This window comes from Argiope bruennichi, chromosome 2 (assembly GCF_947563725.1).
Source record: "Argiope bruennichi chromosome 2, qqArgBrue1.1, whole genome shotgun sequence".
In the NCBI taxonomy this organism is placed as follows: Eukaryota; Metazoa; Arthropoda; class Arachnida; order Araneae; family Araneidae; genus Argiope; species Argiope bruennichi.
This window is the reverse complement of record NC_079152.1, coordinates 109,843,988-109,862,959: the sequence shown is the minus strand read 5'-3', so window position 1 is coordinate 109,862,959 and position 18,972 is coordinate 109,843,988. Positions and strand designations below refer to the sequence as shown.

General features: G+C 27.6%; 1 protein-coding gene across 3 annotated transcripts in view; it reads left to right on the top strand.

Annotated features, from left to right (window-relative positions):
- Positions 1–18,972, top strand: part of LOC129989549 (3-hydroxy-3-methylglutaryl-coenzyme A reductase-like) — an 86,386-nt gene that overhangs the window by 50,767 nt on the left and 16,647 nt on the right. Inside the window, exon 1 of one of the 3 annotated variants that reach the window (XM_056098084.1) lies at positions 12,810–12,856. The exons of 1 other annotated variant lie outside the window; for it this stretch is intronic. In XM_056098084.1, coding sequence (XP_055954059.1) covers positions 12,825–12,856 — 32 coding nt within the window. In that variant the 5' untranslated portion in view covers positions 12,810–12,824. Of the gene's footprint in view, positions 1–12,809; positions 12,857–17,991; positions 18,188–18,972 lie in introns of those variants that run through there. One more of the 3 variants, XM_056098086.1, reaches the window with a different exon arrangement.

The window sequence follows — 18,972 nt, the reverse complement described above, 5'->3', positions numbered from 1 at the left end:
ACAAATTTTGTTCTTTGACTGCAGCTTTTCTGTATTTTGTGTATTGTGTATCGCTTTTCTGTATTGTGTATCGCATTTTCTTGAATATTCATGGAATAAAGTGTCATCCTTTATTCAAATTGTAGGACTTCATTCATTATGCTGCACACTACGAACGATTTGTGTAACAATATTTTACACTACAATTATTCCGCGTAATTTTTCAAGCATATGGATATAGAGTTTAAAAGATAATCAAATCGAGATGGATTTTAAATCGAAAACAGATTTATATGTTTAATTATGAAATCATTTGGCAAATTCCATCATGATTCGTTCGAAATGAAAACCGAAATCTATAGTTTTCCGCTGGAAAAATTGGGTGCCGCATTTCAATAATCTAACTTATTGCAGCTTTCAGCCGTCTTCTAGGCAAATAAAAAAAATAATTCTAAATTTTTCTTAGGATACAAGGAGGTCTAAAACATGGAGACTCATCAAAATTTCCTGGCCGATTTTTTAAAAAAGAAATCATTGTACTTTATCTATCTATATTACATGCATGAGAAAGTCGCAAAAAAAAAAAAAAAAAAAGTTTTTAAGGTGTATGTACACACTTGAATCTTCGAAAATCGTTCAAAATATCGAATCTTTTTTTATTGCTTAATAATGTTCTCTGATCCTTTAGCTTTCAAACGATACCAAAATGTTGTCAATATTCGAAATATTTCTCGAGTTATAATTATTTTTCTTGAGGTGCTTTCATTAAAAACTCTAGTTACGGTGTTTTTAAAACTCATTTTATGAAGAATGATATTTTTCCACTATGTTGCTTCATTCAAACAATCATAACTCAACAAAAAATTAACCAAGTACAGTTATTTATATATCAAAATAATCTGTGTGAAATAGCGGATGTTTTGTGCCTCAATCAAAGTTATATTTATCGAAATAAATTTTTAATAGCTGTTTAAAAGTTAAAATTACAGAAAAATCTCGCTTTTTCTATTCATCGTTGATGAAAAAATTGTTTTAAAAAAACTATACATTTTTATAACTTGTTTGAGGCAGACAACATGAAGACTAATATTATGCATAATTTCCAACTAGAATTGTGTGTCTGTATAAATTAGAATTTAAGATGTTTCAAAAAATAGGCTAATTAGCTCATTAAATATTATTTAATTAATTAATAATTAGTGTAATATGGTCTTTTCTCACTGAAATGAGTTTAAACATATATTAATTACCTACTGTGAAAAAACTGGATTTTTAAAAGTTAAAATTTAAAAAAAAATCTTCAAGTGTGTACGTACACCTTAAGAAAATCCAAAGCAATCTTTTATAATTATTCCTTATTTTTATATATTATTATTCGATTTTGTGACCTTACTCAGGAAAATACAAAATATTTTGGTATTAAAAGGCAGTTTTCCAGCTTTCATATCTTTTTCGGCAGAAAAATAATGTAGAAAGTGCTTTTTAATTTAACGCCCTCTTTCTCACGCAACCTATCGCTTATCACAGGAACACGAACGCTTCACGTTAAACTATTCAATGAACTGTCAGTTATATTTCACTGGGTGATAACTGTAATTTTTGTAACCCAACAGAAACTTCTTTTTGGTTCCGTTCCGTTTCATTCTCGGCGGCTTTTAACCCAAAATTAATTATCTACTCCATTCTTTCCTTTCTTGTTTTCCAGACTGAATGGAATAAATGTCAAACTGTTGTCTGTTGAAGACTGATGATTGCTGTAACGCAGTCAAAGACTTGACAGTGATGTCTCGGATAAATACTTTTCTATTTGATTTATTTTATCCGCTTGAATGAAAAGTTGTGAGACCGAATATCTCTGACATTTATGCATTGGTAAGATTTATTTTCATCGTTTAAATAGAAATAACGTTTGTTTTAAATATGAAGTATAAATTTAGACTGTCTAATTGAGTAATGAACGAACCGATAGGATTCTTCTCAGACAATTTTGACCTTTATTTTACTAGTAAGGAAGTATCAAATCAACGGTTAGAAACAAGGTTTCCAATGAAGAAACAGGAAAGTAATTTTTTTTCCCTTTACAATCGCTAAAAAATAAGACGTAGTGTCATTTCTCTGTCCTTTTGTCGCAAGAACAGTTAACTCACTTATCAATGGCCCTGTGAATCAAGACGTGGAATATGTTATGGAACCTAATATCTGGTTATGAGTTCTGTAGTTCCACAGTAATTTAAATTGGCTTTATTCAAATGTTGCTAGAACAATGTTTGTGTTCAATCATCAAATTGATCTCTGCAATCAAGTTGGAGCGTAGAAGTTTAGTGAATGATTGTAGACTTAGATATCACCATCATCATTTGACCACTTTTCAAAATTATGATGACCTCTCGAAGACAGCCCATGTGTTACTTCAAAATGGGGTTTAAATGTTACTAAACTTAGTTAAATTTAGTAAAAGGGTTCAAATTTCTCGAAAGACAAAGTTTTGAATTGACTTGGTTGGATATGCAAAACGAAGCTTGTTTCAAATTAGTTAGCTTGTTTCAAACTAATTCTAAATTAGCCTAGTCATCACACTTGGATTAATCCATGGTGAATAAGGGGCAGATATGCAAGTTCCAGTTTAAGAATAATATCCATAATAGCTTGATGATAGATATTTGTACCAACTCAAGTTTAGAACAAAAATTCCACTAGTACTTGAGAATGATGTAAAGCTGTGTCAAAAGGGATAAAAAGGCGACAACAAGGTGTTTTTTCACCCGCATAGATGTGGGAATTGCGGGGGGGGGCAGAGAGAGAGAAGATTATTCAGCGGGAAAGAGTAGATAATTGAGATTTTATGGAATATAATAAAGCAAGGGAAGAAAATTATCTACAGAGGATTAAAGAGTAGATAGTGAAGTAATTAATGCCAGTGTAATGGTTAGTCCTAATGGTTTTATGGCACTGCATCTACACTAGTCCATACTCAGAGCTCATATCTAATGATATTGTAGAATTAGACAAATTTTATGTCATGTGGGTTCAAAATGTAACATAAATTTGTTTGTTCATTATTAAAAAGAAACAGCTTTTCTTGGGTTATTAAATAGCATCATATTTATAAACTGCTGAGTTTCTCTGGTACTATATTTATTCAAACTTCCGCAACATTATTTAATATTTGTATAGCCCTCGGATATGCAAAACGAAATATATAATCATCATCTATTGATTATGTATTTTTAGAAAAATCAGTGTCTGATACTTATCTCAAAAGAATTAAAAAAATTTACCTAGAAGAAAGAAACACTTAAATAAAATCAACAAATGGGGATTAAGTCTTTTTTTTTCTTTTTGTAATTGTGTTGAATCACATTTATTAAAAAAATAGTAAACAGTATTTATAATTTGTGTTTTGACTCGGAACACCACTTTCGTTTTCGAAATCAGTTTATTTTTTCACTACACAAGACAGAGTTTCATGAGGCGATTTACAGAATGATGATAGAAACGTATCGGAGTATTTACAGATGAAGTAGACTGAAACTGATCAAATGATCCTTACATCAATTACAGAGGTGAAAATAAAGTAACGTAAAAGTTCCTTTTTGAATATAAACACAACACATTCTACTTAAATCAGTAAAGTGGATTGCCAGATTCCAAGCTGGAATAAGATGCAACGCAATGAAAATAAACAGGAAATATAAAACTTATTAGGAGTGGCAACAATTTGTTAATCATTTTATCAGTGTTGTTTCAAATTTAATTTGACATCTGAAAAGAATGCTTTCTATTAGAGGAGAATAAATGTTTCCTGTAAGTGCCCGATTGATTCTTTCCATTAAAGACGTATAAATGTTTTCAAATAAGGGAGAAATATTTAATATTAGACATAAAAAAAACTCATATTGAATAAGTAGTTGTTCTATAAAAGTAGTTAAAACATTTAAAAACTTGAATAACTGAAATCCATTTTGGACATATTGTTTATCTATCTATATTGTTAAATCGAGAATCGTATGATCGAAATTAAAGTAACTTATTAAAATCATTTTGTAAAAATCATGTTATTAAATCATTTTTGTAAAGTATTATTTATAAGATTTATAGTCGCAGTAAAATTTTACATTCGCAAATTTTATTATCTATTTTAATCGTTTCATTAGAGTAAACACACTGATACTTTAATAAGAATGTTAAATACCTGATTGAAAAAAGTCAACATCATATTTTCTTCTGTTAGTATTCACTATTCAAAATGAATTTATTTTTTCTGATTCTAAAGCTTCTTTGCATTCTTGCCCCATTGTTTATTTCCAGATGTAGAATTTTAAAATGCTGAATGAATTTACAGCCAGACAGACTGATTTTTAGAAAAGCTAAAGAATCTGATTATGAGAATTTAAAAGGGAATTCTCGATCGTGACTTTTTTTTTGAAAAAAGAGTTGAATTTCTATACGATTTTAAAAGAAATATTACAACGACTAAAAGCGTAGATAATTTAATCCTACATTTTAAAGTTGTACTTTTTTTCTTTGTATAACAAAAATAGTAATTCTTGTTCAGATTTTACAATACCCAGTCTCCAAAATAAATCACTATATTTCGAGCAAAAAAATGTGCAGTTTTCAGAGCTCAAAAAACTCACTTGATTATAACTATTATGGCTTTATAATAGCGTCTTTTGTTTTCAAGCATACCTTAACATCTGTTCGCTTATATTGTAGAAAAAAGGGTAAAAAAACATAGGAGAAAAAAGATAATTTTCTTTCTTGCTGACTCTGCAATTTTACATTAACTTATTAAATTTCCATCAGTAAAGTATTGCAATTTGTCTTATTTGTTATAGGCTCCATTTATTATGGAAAAAAGTATTTATTATTTAAACTAGTTAAACACTTTTTCGCTATCGTTTACTAAATATCTAACTACTGAAAATCTTCTCAATTTGCATTGCATATTATCTAGAAGAAATTTATAGCAACTAACTTGCAAGTTCATAACAATCTGCATGCTTATTAAATATAATTAGCTATTTATTACATTTTGAGAACTTAAAATACTAATAAAATAAAGCAATATTCTTGTGAAAACAACATGTTGCTTAAAAGTTGAGCCTGCTTACGACTACTTTTACAATGAATAATACATTTTTTTATTGTTTTTATGTATATGATATCTTTTCTGCTTGATGCCGGGCATAAAAGGATGTTTTTAACGGTATTAGGTTTAAATGGCTTCTTTATGTTGAATATTTTATTTTATTTCTTTTATTTTGTTATTAAATTTATCAAGAAAAATAGTTTTCTTAACTGTAAAACTTTTTTCCTGCAGCTTTCAAAGGATATATTAAACTTCGTAAACATCGAATATAAAAAAAAAATAGCAAAAAAAAAAAAATCGAATTGAAAATCTACAGGTCATTTGACATAAATCTATTGAATGATATTTTTTAAAAATATTTTTTTTTTCAAGTTTCATTGTTTATGGAATCTATCAGTTCACTGGAAGACAGATAGGCTACAGCTTAGGGCTTCCGCTTTGTGACCTCAAAAAAAATGTTTCTGAAATCAAGTATCATATATACTAAATGTACTACTTGTAAAAGGTCCATATCTCAAAAAGTTTAAGCCAAGTCTAAATCCGGCATTGCAGTTCTTGCCTCGTCAGTCACATGACAAATGCAACTGCGTATACCAATTATACATTGTCCTAAGTTTTGCTGTAATATCGAGTCCTTTTTCCTCCAGCAAAGCCTGAGGTAGAGTCTTACATTTAAAGTGAAATATGAAAATTGGTTAGTATGAAAATGGATTCATTTCATTATTTTACATGCGAATAACTTTTGAAAAACTCTCTACTAATAATAAAAGAAGATATGTATATGTATAGCTATCTGCTTGATTCTTTTGGCGCTCTATCTGCCAAGGACTGAGACCAACCATGTTTCTCACAAATGTGCTTTGGTGGAAAGAAATGTGCGCCACGGAGAGAGGTGTTTTTGAGATTTTAATTAATTAGAAATTAATTTATATTTTTTAAGATTTTCATAATCCTTTCCAAAAACATTATTTTACAAAAAAAAAAATTTTTTTGAATCATTTTAAAAATTAAATATTTTTATTTTTATCTGTATCATTTTAATTGTCAAGCAATTCTTTCTGAATATTAACAATTAGTTAAAAACATTTGTTAACAAATTGTTTCCAACAGTTATTTTAATAGTTTCAATGAAATTAAAAACGATTTCAGTATTTCGTTATATGTTTAATCACATAGATTTCTTCCTTTTTTGAAAAATTAGGAAGAAAGAATCTGCTCATTTTCTCCGCTGCTTAAATAAGGAATCAAAAAGTGAAATAACATTTCTGCAAAGACAACTTACAATTAGTACATAGATTACAAGAAAAACTCACATTTTTAATGGCATTATAATGTTGTGCCATTTGGAAGGCTCCTATACCTAATATATCGCATATACATTATACTGGTGGAAGACAATGAAATTAATGAGGCTTTAATGTCATTGATACTCAAAAATACTTTTTGTGTGAATATGTTATTAGGAAATCATGAACAACAAACTATTCTTAAGACATTTAACTGGAATCAATAACCAATACTCCAGAAGAGCCTGCTAGTCTCCACAGACGGTTAGTCAAAAAGAAAGCAAAATCATTATTTACATTTAAACATTAACTAGTACTTCATTTCATTCAAGAATCAAAAGTTTAAAAAATAATTAAAATTAATGTGAATTCACGTTTCTTTCTCAGTTCACATAACTATGACAATTAAAAAATATAAGTAAGTTAAATCAAAATGTAACTACAATACGCCTTAGCCATTTTAAAAGAAAGAGTTTACATTGCTATTTTACTTGGATGATCTGTAGTTATTTTAAGGTTTAAGAAACACAACCATTTTATAATCCACTTTCGCAAACGATTTTTTGAGCGCTTCACTTTTTATCTAAAGTATGCATCGCTTGTAAGTGGAATAAGGATTTTTTTTTTTTTTTAATACGAATCACGTTTTCTTTTCTTCCACGCACCAGGCTCGTTTCCGGCACACACTCAAACCATCCATTAATGTTCGTGAGGGTAATGTTACTAGTACAAAAATAAAAAAAAAATATTAGAAGGATTCTTATCAGCATTCTCTGTTTATTAAAGGTATTGAGTGTAATCATCTTCATTACCACTTCAACATGTGTCAGTTAAAAAAAAGTTTAAAATGCTTTATAAACATAAATTTTATAGCCTTTAAGGGCAATCAGGTATCTGTGCTTCCTGGATGCTAAATTTTCGGTATTTAATGGCACATGAAAGCTTTAGGGAATATAATTATGGCGTAGTATTGCACTCTGCTTTTCTTTTACTAATAGGAAAAATATAGTTAAAAGCTAAAATAGAGGATATTAACAAGAAAAAAATAGCAGCAAAAAAAAAAAAAAAAAAAAAGGATTTTCACTTATCTTTCAGGATTTTTTTTTTTTAATAATTCTGCAAAGGCTGATTAAAAAATTTCTAGGATTATAAATTTTATTTTTACGAAAATTAAATTTTCCATTATTTAGTGCTATATTTTTTTTCCTTTTACCTTTTAAATAACTTTAAAAAGCCATTTTCATAAAATTATGGATTTATATGAAAAGAATAAGTTAATAATTCTTTAATAATAATTAAACTATTTATTAATAATAATTTTAATTATTATTTAAATTTTTGTTTTATACACCGGAAATATTTTATTATTTTATGCTTCAAAGTTCAGAGCGATTAACATTTAAGGTGTCTCTTTCTTTATCAGCAAAAACTAAAATCCATATAGACAAACTAGTAAAAAGCATGACTTTCATAAATTTTTATTTCTCTGAAAAAAAATAAAAGATTTTAAAAATCAATTTTATTTTCAATAAACATAAAATTTTCTGAAAATCAAGCAGAGATGAACAAAACTCCTACCTGAAAGCTAAATTTTAAATAAAATATAATGAAAAGAATTTTAAAAATTAGAGCGCAAATACCGTTTTAAAAATTACTTAATTTTGTTTAACTATTAAATTTGGAAAATCTGAAAGATAATTAGTATAGTTACATTCCAGTTCACAAGTGCAAAACAGCTTTATGATTTTAAATAAACAGATAGTGGAAAAGCAATTATAGGTTCATTGTCCCCTTAAGTTTGTGTTTGGCATGACAATATAAAGCTTTAATTAGTCTATTCATTAACTCAAAATGCCCGCCAATTAAATTTTGGAATCCTGTGTAAGGGGGAGGGGATTTTACAGCCCAGCGTCAGGTAACGAGAATTTTTTATATATATATATATATATATCCACTGATATTTGCATCATGATTGAACTGATCTCATTGAAAAAATTCATGATCTCTTAATGTTTCCAAATTTATATCCGTAATAATTAATTTAAAAAACTAACTTCCTTTCTTCAAAGTAAAATATCCTCGTGAAAATTTTCCTTTTCCTACATTTAATAGGAAGCTGAAATTCACTGGACAAACACTACTAACAAATTATTATACGAATTCATTCTCAGAACATCACCAATTTCGTCGCCAAACGATTTTGATTTCTGTGGAAGTGATTTTCCTACTAAATGATTCTAAGTGCAGAGAAATGATCATGCTAAACTGTAAAATCATAACACAATATAAGCCAATAAAAACATGTTTACTGCCCACTTAACAACAAATGTTTTATAAGTTATGACTAATTACTGGCAGAACAGTTTTACGATTCATTTAAGACAATGAAAATTCAATATAGCATATAATTTTAGAATAAAAAATTCCTTAAATAACTATTAAAGGATTACTTATAAAATCATTATTAGAGTTAACTAAATATACCTTATAATTAATTTTTATGATAAATTTACATTCACTATAATCATTTACTGAAATATTTAATAGGGAATATCAATTTGTTAAGAATTCGTATTAATTAAAATCAATATCGTCTTTTACACTGAAATATTTTGCAATACATAATAATCACAATTAATACTCATCAGTATCTTTCAGTTACCTATCTTTTAATGCTCAATAATTCGATATTATTTTAAAACTAGCTTTTACTTAGAATTGCCAATCTTTTAATAGTACAACTAGTGAATATCATTTTCACTAATTTTCTACAAAATGATGAATTACTATTATCGCCGATTGCTGCTTTTCGTTATTTGCATTTATTTTACAATTAAAAAATAATGCAATTATACTTTTTATTTAACTATGTTTTTTATGCAGTGTTAATTCGTAAAAATGCGAATCTCTAGAATTATTGATTAATTTATGTAATTGCGTTTACTTTTTTTTATTTTATTATATGATTTTTTTTATTCTGTTACAAATCCATAAAACTAAAATACATTTTTATGTCATTTTTTAATAAAATAATTTGTTTTCAGTTTTATTGCAAAGAAAAAGGATATTTTTAAGAACTTCAAATAAATCTTCATTCTTTTTGAAAATGCTTGGAATAACAATAGAAGTTTTTTTTTTTTTTTTCCGTGCTTAATCTTCTTAGTTTGAATCCGATGCACACAGATTTAGAAAAAAAATGATAAAAGTTAGATCATTTTAGCAAACGAATTTTTTAAATTGTTAGAACTGATTGTAGCATCCAGAAAGAGGGGGGGGGGAGGACATAGGAAAACATTGAATGAATTTTAGATTTAATTATAATTTTTATGCCGATTCATAATAACTTTTTGCTTAAACTTTGCAAATAAATATATTATTTATGCCAGACGAAAAAGTCTTATTTTTATTCAATTTCAGTAATAAATTTTATATAAGCACTAGCCGCCTTTGGCGACCAGCCGGTTCGCCAATCTTAATGTTCGTTAAAATTTTAATAATTAAATATTTTATGCAATTTCTACTTTAATAGCTTCTTCATCAAAATATTTTAAAACTTCAAATTTTGATTATCATATAAATCATTCATAATATTATAAAGGCCTTCAGTCATAACGTAATATGTATCTCTCTCATTTTCTGTTAGCACCCGTAGAATTTATGCTTTAAATTAAAGTGGAAAGAATTTATCTTCAATTAATATAATAATATTTTTTACTGAAACAAAGCATTTTTTTATAATCTGATTACTGAAAATAGAGTCACTCAGCGTTTAAACTTTATGGGCACTAAAGAATATCTTTTTTAATTTATGTAATATCTCAAGAGTTGGTCAACAAAATTTTCTTAGATTCATTATGAGCAGATCGATTAATTAACAATGTTTAAATTTAAATGCATCAAACACTAAGAAAATAAAACGAATCGTTTAAAATAAACGGTTGAAAACGGTAGAATTTATGCTTTAAATTAAAGTGGAAAGAATTTATCTTCAATTAATATAATGATATTTTTTACTGAAACAAAGCATTTTTTTATAATCTGATTACTGAAAATAGAGTCACTCAGCGTTTAAACTTTATGGGCACTAAAGAATATCTTTTTTAATTTATGTAATATCTCAAGAGTTGGTCAACAAAATTTTCTTAGATTCATTATGAGCAGATCGATTCATTAACAATGTTTAAATTTAAATGCATCAAACACTAAGAAAATAAAACGAATCGTTTAAAATAAACGGTTGAAAACAGGTTTTAAAAAAACTACTTAAAAAACGATGTACTTAAAACTATAAGCATATACAAAAAATATATAACTAACATAAATACAATTTACTTACAAAAGCATGCGACTAACTCAAAAATAATTTAAATCATCCATTGATAACGGTTGTCATGGCAACAATCAGAACAGAATGCGCATGCGTGAATTTTCTTCCCCAGTTACGTAACGCAAATACGTGATTTTTTTTTCTACGCCAGTTGGGGTAACGCTATGCGGATTAGAAATTTTTAATTTCCTTTATTCTGTTTTATTTTAATTCAAAAGTACTTCAGAATGAATCTGAAAGATCGATTCATTAACAATGTTTAATTTTAAATGCATCAAACATTAAGAAAATAAACAGAATAGTTTGAAATAATCCGCCGAAAAATTTTAACCCTATCCTCATTACTGTTGGGAGAAAAAAAAAAACTGAAGCCTTTCTCGTTTGGCGCTGTGGATAATGGAAGATTTTTTCTGGCGGAAAAGTTGGCGGTGGGGAAAATGGAAGATTTTTTTGGCGGAAAAGTTAGTTTTTAATTAATAATTAAAATTCTAATTAAAAATTCGAAAAAAGAAACCCCAGGTGCACATTCCCAACCTCCAAGGTATACATGTACCAAATTTGGTAGCTGTATGTCAAACGGTCTGGCCTGTAGAGCGCCAACACACACACACACACACATTGAGCTTTATTATAAGTATAGATAGATTAATTATTTATCTAGCAAGAATATATTCAGAAATCTGTTCTTTGTATCCTTGTACCACATTAACTTTGATTGGGGAAAAGATTATTGCTAAATGGTAGATGCAATTAAGAATTTTCTTGGCAATTAATTTCATATTTATATGATGCTTTTTTAATAGCATTACTCCGATTATAATTTCAGACGCATGCTATATTTTCCTTTCCTTTCTTTTCCTTTCTCTTACAACTGTCTGGCAGTTTTATTTACGAATTTTAAATTAAATAATGCAAATAATGAATTGTGAATTAAAAAAAAAAGATAAAGATAACCTTTTTTGTCAGAAATTTCTCAATACAATAAGAAAATAGTTTTCATTTTTTATAGATAACATTTTAACTTTCTTATTCGTAGAGATATTGTATCTATAGAAAATGTCATGGTCAGTTAATAATATTGCTTTTTCATCAACCTTAGAAAGAAAATTCAAACTTTATTTAAATATCATAATACATTTTAAGCTATAAACTATAATAAATATAAGTGCACATAAATTTTAAGCATTTTCTTTCTATTTATAATTAAAATTTTACTTACATTTTCCTGAATGACGTAGAAAATAGATTACAAACCATTGCATAAAAAGAAACGAAGGAATGAGTTTAATAAGTTTGCTGTATCAATAAAATCAAAAATTTAATGATATAATAATAAATATATATAATTTTTATAGTTATTCACATAATATAATAATAACAAACAAAAAAGTGCGAAGTAACGTTTTAACATTACATATTCAAGTCCAAAAATTCTTAATTTAGATTAAGTAGCAGTTTTATTATTCAAATAATGTGTTCTAGTGTTATTTTAAAATCAAGTAAAACTCGTCCATGAACTTGTAGAATCCAATTGATTAAACGTGCGTGCATTCCTAATTCGTATCTTTACAATAATTTCCACTGGAAAGACATTCGCCTTCAAACTATTCACGATTTATATCACATGCGGAAAAGTAATTCCCAAGGTCACGTGCGATGATTAGCGTTCAAGCGTTGAGTGAGTGACCTTCCAGAACACCACCGTCTCTTACTCGCTTCCTTCATGCGACTCACGAACTTCGCTCACTGACTCACCTCATCGCTTTACCTACACCTTATCGCTTTCTTACTCCCTCTGCGATCTCGCGCAAGTGTCTGAAGTAATTTGCGTCAGAACCTCCGCTCTAGACGATACTGCCTTATTATGATTGCCAGATCTATTTATAGCAGGTGGGCTACTCGCATTCGGTGTTGATCACTCAGGGCTAGTGAACTTTGCAATTGATCCATCGCTTTCGCTTGGAGATAGAAATCGCGTTTGTCAAGGATGTGAAAATCAGATCGAAAGTGAGATTTGTAACATTTCCCGCTATGTGAGTACTGGTAAGGTGAGATGTTACAAAGTGAAAGTTATGAGATTTTACATAACGTGGAAGTTATTCGGATTTCAGGTAGCGTGAATCGAAGAAATAAAAAAAATATGGTGATTCGAAACAACGGGTATGAAGCTAGGTATGTTATGGTTTATTAAATTTTAAATATTTGTGCTAAAAAGCAGTATATTTGATATAAAAAAATGCGTTTCTATTTTATATAAATTATATTTTGTATTATCTCTTTTTTTTATGAATTACAAAAGTTTTTTTTTTCCTTTAATCTAATATACTTCTTTAATATATTATTAGCTTTCAATGTAAGATTATTTTGATGTTTAAAGAAGCACTCTGAGTCGATTAAAAAGTAATTATCTATATTTTCTCTTAATCGAAGATTGTACCCCTTATATTTATATACGTATGTGTGTAATAATATTTTAAAATTTAATTTTATCCTAATTAATTTCCAAAGTTTTATCTTAATTCAGCTTAAGATAAAATTCAATCTAACATGTTATCTTATTTTCTGATCCAATTCCACCTTTTTTATTTAATTAATTGAACACAAGTTCTAAAACTGCTGAAATCGACAAGTTACCACACTCCGAATGAAGGGATAAAAAACTGTCAAGCCAAGCGAATTCTTTTTAAAAGATACTTGGATTTCCCTATCCTAAATCGACACGTATAAAGAAATCCCTATCGGAATCTCATAGTATAAATAACTCGGAAAAATTCTGTTTCTTTTACGTTTCTTCTGCCTTTGTATCGCTTGTGAACAGACGCCAGTTCGCCCGCGCCTCTTGCACATAAATTATGCCTCCCGGGATGGAATAAAAGCGAAGTTTAAAATTTCAAAGTGTCTTCTTTCTCTCTTAAAAAGTTATGCTTACATGTGTGCGTGTATATATATGTGTTTTATTACATTATATAGTTTCATGTTATTCTTTCTTAATGGTAGTGGTTATGTTTCATCTTTCAAACTTTGGTTTCGAGTTACCCGCAACTCAAATAATTTCAAAGTAATTGTCTTTATTTCAAATATAGATAAGTCCACTAAATGAGACCCCCTTAATTTCATATTTTTATTCCCTCGTAAAAATAATGGTAAGAGAAATAAAAATGTTTAAAAATTAATAAAAGCATAAAAATATAATATTTTCTTTCTGCTTAATATAAATATATAATATTATAAGCATAATATAAGTAATATAAACATTTATATCTAAGTAGTAATATATCATTTCTATATTAAGCAGTAATATGGGCATTTCTGCATAATATAAGAAATAAGTACGTATTTGTTTCATGTGGGACGGTGTAAATATTAAACCAGCAGACACCCCTCCCCATTCCCTTCTCTATCCAGGAGATGCAATAATTATTGTACATGTAACTCATTATGATTTCTTCCCTCTTTCTAACACCACTTCTAAATTGTAAGGCATCCCTTATATCGAGAGAAAGATTAGGAAAACCACGGGTGTTTGATGGGAACAACAGAGCTTCTTTTCTAATGATATGAAAAGCTTTTCTTGTTTCTCCGTCAAAATCTCGTTTTAAGGAGTATCTTATCACATTTTCTACCTTAAACTCTTAAACTAAAGGTCAAGGATATTTTACAACACGTTATATATATATAATAATGATATTTTAAAATTTAATTTCAACTTAATTAATTTCTTAATTTTTAGCTCAATTTAGCCCATATTAACTTCATTCTAAAATATTCTCTTATTCCCTGATCCCATTCCACTTTTTCTATCTAATTAATTCAACATGAATTCTAAAATTGCTGAATCGATTCATTTCCACACTCCGATTGAAGGGATAAAATATTGCTGATATAAACAAATTCCATAAAAGGTGTGTAGAATTCCCTGTGTTTCCTTTATTTGTGATTGACATGTGATGGAAATTCCTTTTAAAATCTCACAGTATATATTCACAGGGATAAAATTTTCATTAGCTTTTCCTCATTTCACTCTGTGTCGTTCTGTGTTGTTTGTGAGCTCGTCGCGTCTCTTTTACATAATGCGTGCCTCCCCAGGATGGAATAAAACAACTTCAAAAAAACCGAAAGCCTCTTCACTGTCTTCGAAACTACCTTCTGCTTCTGCTTCAAAAATTGTGCTTATATATAAAATATAACATTGCAATACAATAATGTGTACCTTATACGTCGGATGAATAAATTTTCCAATCTATTCCCTCAGAAAATTACAATTCTTTTTCATTCCTTTTCTTCATTCAGTTCACAAACTCATTGACGCATCTCATCCTTCACTTGCATCCTATCATTTTCGTCCGAATCGCAAAATCGTCTGAAGTAATCTGCGCCAGTGTCTTGAACGATTATACTCTTTAAGTACCTAGTATATTTTTATTTTTTCCGTGCAGATTGCTTCCATTCGATGTTGATCAAGGCAAATGAACTCTGCATTTAATCTACCACTTGCGTTTAGGGATCAAAATCACATGAATGAAGGATATGAAACTAGAATGAAATTTACTTACGTGATTTCTATTATGTGCTGCTTCAACAACAATAACAACAAAATGATTTTACAATGTAATAGGTTGTTTTAATGTATGATGTGACGATTAGAACTAATATATCTAATTTAGGAATACGCCACGACTTAGTAGATTTAAGAATGAAAGATTTGATGTAGTAATTAAAATTCGTTGTTTTGAGAATATTTTACATTTTTACTTTAACCGGAACCATTGTTTAATTTAAAATTTTTATTTGCCAATTTATTATTCTTTATGATGCACGATATAAAATGAAAGTGGTCATCTATAAGTTAATCTAATTTACTTGCTTTATTTTATTAAGTCGGTTTAAGAAACGATGGTTAAATTTTTCAAAAGAATTTAGAAACGCTTGCTATTAATTCATCTCCCACGTAACATATAATACAGCTCCATTATGATACAGTTTTCATATTTTGTATGCCATGCTGTTTGGAGTTTCAAAATTAATTTTTCTTATTTAATTATTATAATATAACCATTTAATTATTATAATTATGTGTATAATAATATATGTAATTATTGTATTGTAATAATAATTAATTTATATATATAATATTATCAGTTAATAATATTTTTTCTTATTTAATAATTGATAATCCTGTGATTCTAAGCTAAAGCTAGGAAAGACAATAATCTAGAAACTTTATCCTTCTTCTTTCCATACAAAGGATTAAAAGTCTTTTACACTTTATTTGAATTAATATAATTTATTATTTTTGTGCCAGGATTTATTATTTTCCTGATATTATTTAAGTGAAAATGAAGAACTTTTTAATGTTTTTTTTAAAATTATAATTAAAAAATAAATTAAAAGTAAAATGACAATAATAATATTAAGAGGTGAATATTGCTTATCGAAAGCTATTGAAAATTTATGTACTTGCAGTTTTGCAAAAAGTTTCTGTTATTACAATAGAAATTCAGCAATACTTATATTCATTTTTTTAAAATTAAAACGTTCAATTTTTTAAAATTCAGTTTATATAACACATATTTATTTACATTAAACGCTTTATTTCGTGATATTTATATACAACAAAACTCACATAATTTTAACCTTATAGTTCTAGATGTGAAATTCAAACATGTTGTGAATTTGTATAAACTTGTTAATCATATTTTTGAGGTATAATTAGAAAAGAAATCCTTATTTCTTTATCGTTTTCGGTAATCAGGTCGACTAATTTTCTCTCTCAAATATCGGAATGTAAAAGTTGTTTCCCTGCAAGAGGGTTTTTACAACTGGAAAAGCGACTAATTTTAAAGAATGCAAGCATGCAAACTTGAAACAATATAAAATACAAATAGAATCAGGATTGTTTCTAAACTTATTTCTCAACAATGTGGAAAACTTAATAGGATAATAAACTTAAATAGAATATATTCATAAAAATATAGAGCTTAACATGAAAAAAAAAATCATTAAAATAACGTTAATATTGTATATATTATTATGCATGTTTTAAATTTATTATTTTAATTGTACATATATTTATGATGATTATTTCTTGCATTTCCATAAAATGTTGTACTTTCCTTCATGTAATTAATTTATAACAGATTAATTCTCGTTTATTTGGAAATCATTTCGACTGATGATATAAAATCTTTAAAAGTTTTCTTTAATAAGAATAGCTGCTGATATAAATAAATTTTCAATATCCTTGTTTGGATAGACTTTATACTTTCTTTATAATTGTGAATAAAGGAAATATACAATGGAATAGTATATCGCGGGAATCACATTTTCATTTATAAATTGGAAATTCATCAGTATTTAAAACATTTAAGTTGTCAAACTTCAAATATAAAATAAATTTGTTTGTTTTTTAATTCGCAAAATTTTTTTGAAAGTTTTTGTGTAATTATCACGAATAGAATATGGTATTAAATTGCTTAGATTATTTTATGAAATTCGAACAAATTGCTAATTATTTCCAAATTATTTCTAAACATATGAAAGTGTATTTTACGCTTTTCTATATTTTATAGAAATGGAAAAATATCCATTAAAAGTTCCATAGCAAAAGTACAATCTAATCTAATTTTTTAGTACAAAAATCTAACAACATTGTTTCAATATCTTCACAGTATTGTACGGCATTCAGAATATCGAATAACGTTCGTGAAAATGGCCTCAATATCTTGTGCTAATAGAAAATAGGATAAACATTTCATTTGTGAAACGACAACCGGAAGCTCCAAATAAGATGAAATTAATAAAAAATTGCATTTGCGCTGGATGATGCTATGGATAAATCAAGAAAATAATCAAAACCAAGAATGAAATCAGCATCCATTCTCAGAAATTTTCGCGTATTGTTATTGATTCTATATGTTATATTTAAAACTCACATAAACTGAATTTTTTAATTAGTGAATGCAATTAAATTTATCTCATAATTATAATAAAAAGCACACACAAATTTAATATAAATTCATTTATCACTTTTAAATTTGGCGCGGTATCTGAAAACATTAACTGTAGAAATAACGGTAAGGAAACGCATGCTTCATTTCATTATCAAAACAAAACAAAACAAAGCAATAGAATTTGCTTCATCAGTTCAAAATGTTTGCTCACTCGTATTCTAAGAATATAAGGTCTGATTAATTATTTAACATGAATTCTTATCTGTAAGTCTTCGAAATTTATAAATTCGAAATTAAAATTCTGCATGCAAACGATCAATAAATGACGGAAGTTGAAATACACGTGACATCCTTTTTGAAACAACTCCACAGAGCAGATCGGGCGGCTCCGAAGAGTTGCAATTTGTTTCGGAATACGAAGCAGAAAAAGAAAATTATTTTTAAAAATTACACAAAATTTAATTAGTTAAATGCATTTGTAAATACTGGATTAAAATTTGTTTTGAATTCTTACATCACAGTAATAAATATGAAACAATGATTTATTGCTCAGGTATTTCTAAATTTCATCTGACCTTTATTCGTATGTTATATAATTTTAAAGGTACTAGAAGTGAAAGTATGATTTTTTCTTTTTTATTCCGATTTCAGTAGATCATTAATCAGCATGTATGTGTGGCATAATTTTGTCTGATTTTAGCGAATAGTGCATGGATATCACTGAATTCAAATGTAAACGGGCGAGTAAGCGTGTTGTCCTTGATATGAAGTGGCCTTTTATTTTTGGTGCATTTTAGGAGAGAGGGGCTTTAACAAGGAGTAACTAATTTAAATTTTATTGTATTTTGTTGGCGATATTCCATATTTCTTTCTGAGGTTACTTAGAATTTCCTTTGTGTTTTCCATAAACATCGATTTCCTAGTGAGTAGTCCGTTATAAATGATAATCATAGCAGTATTAAAAAAAAAAAAAGTTTTAATTGTTTACAGCCAGAATTTAGTGTTAGTAAAATACTTAGCGTTTGTTCTATTATACACTGGAAATGCAAGCAGGAAAAGTGATGCTCTCAATTTGTGTTATTTTTATGTCATCATAAAATGAAGTGAAAATTCATTTAAAAAAAATATTTCAGAGTTTATTGTTCTGTAAAGCTATAGAAACAATTAATTTAAAAACGTTTATTCCTCGTCCTTTTCATTTACTTTTTCTCCTAGAAGAGAGTTTTTAGTTTGAGCATTTTAGACTAATAATGATCATTTCTGCAAGTTTATATTGCGATGAATTGAATTGTACTTTTTTATTTGTGATTTTTGCCATCCCCGACTAAATTCTTTTAT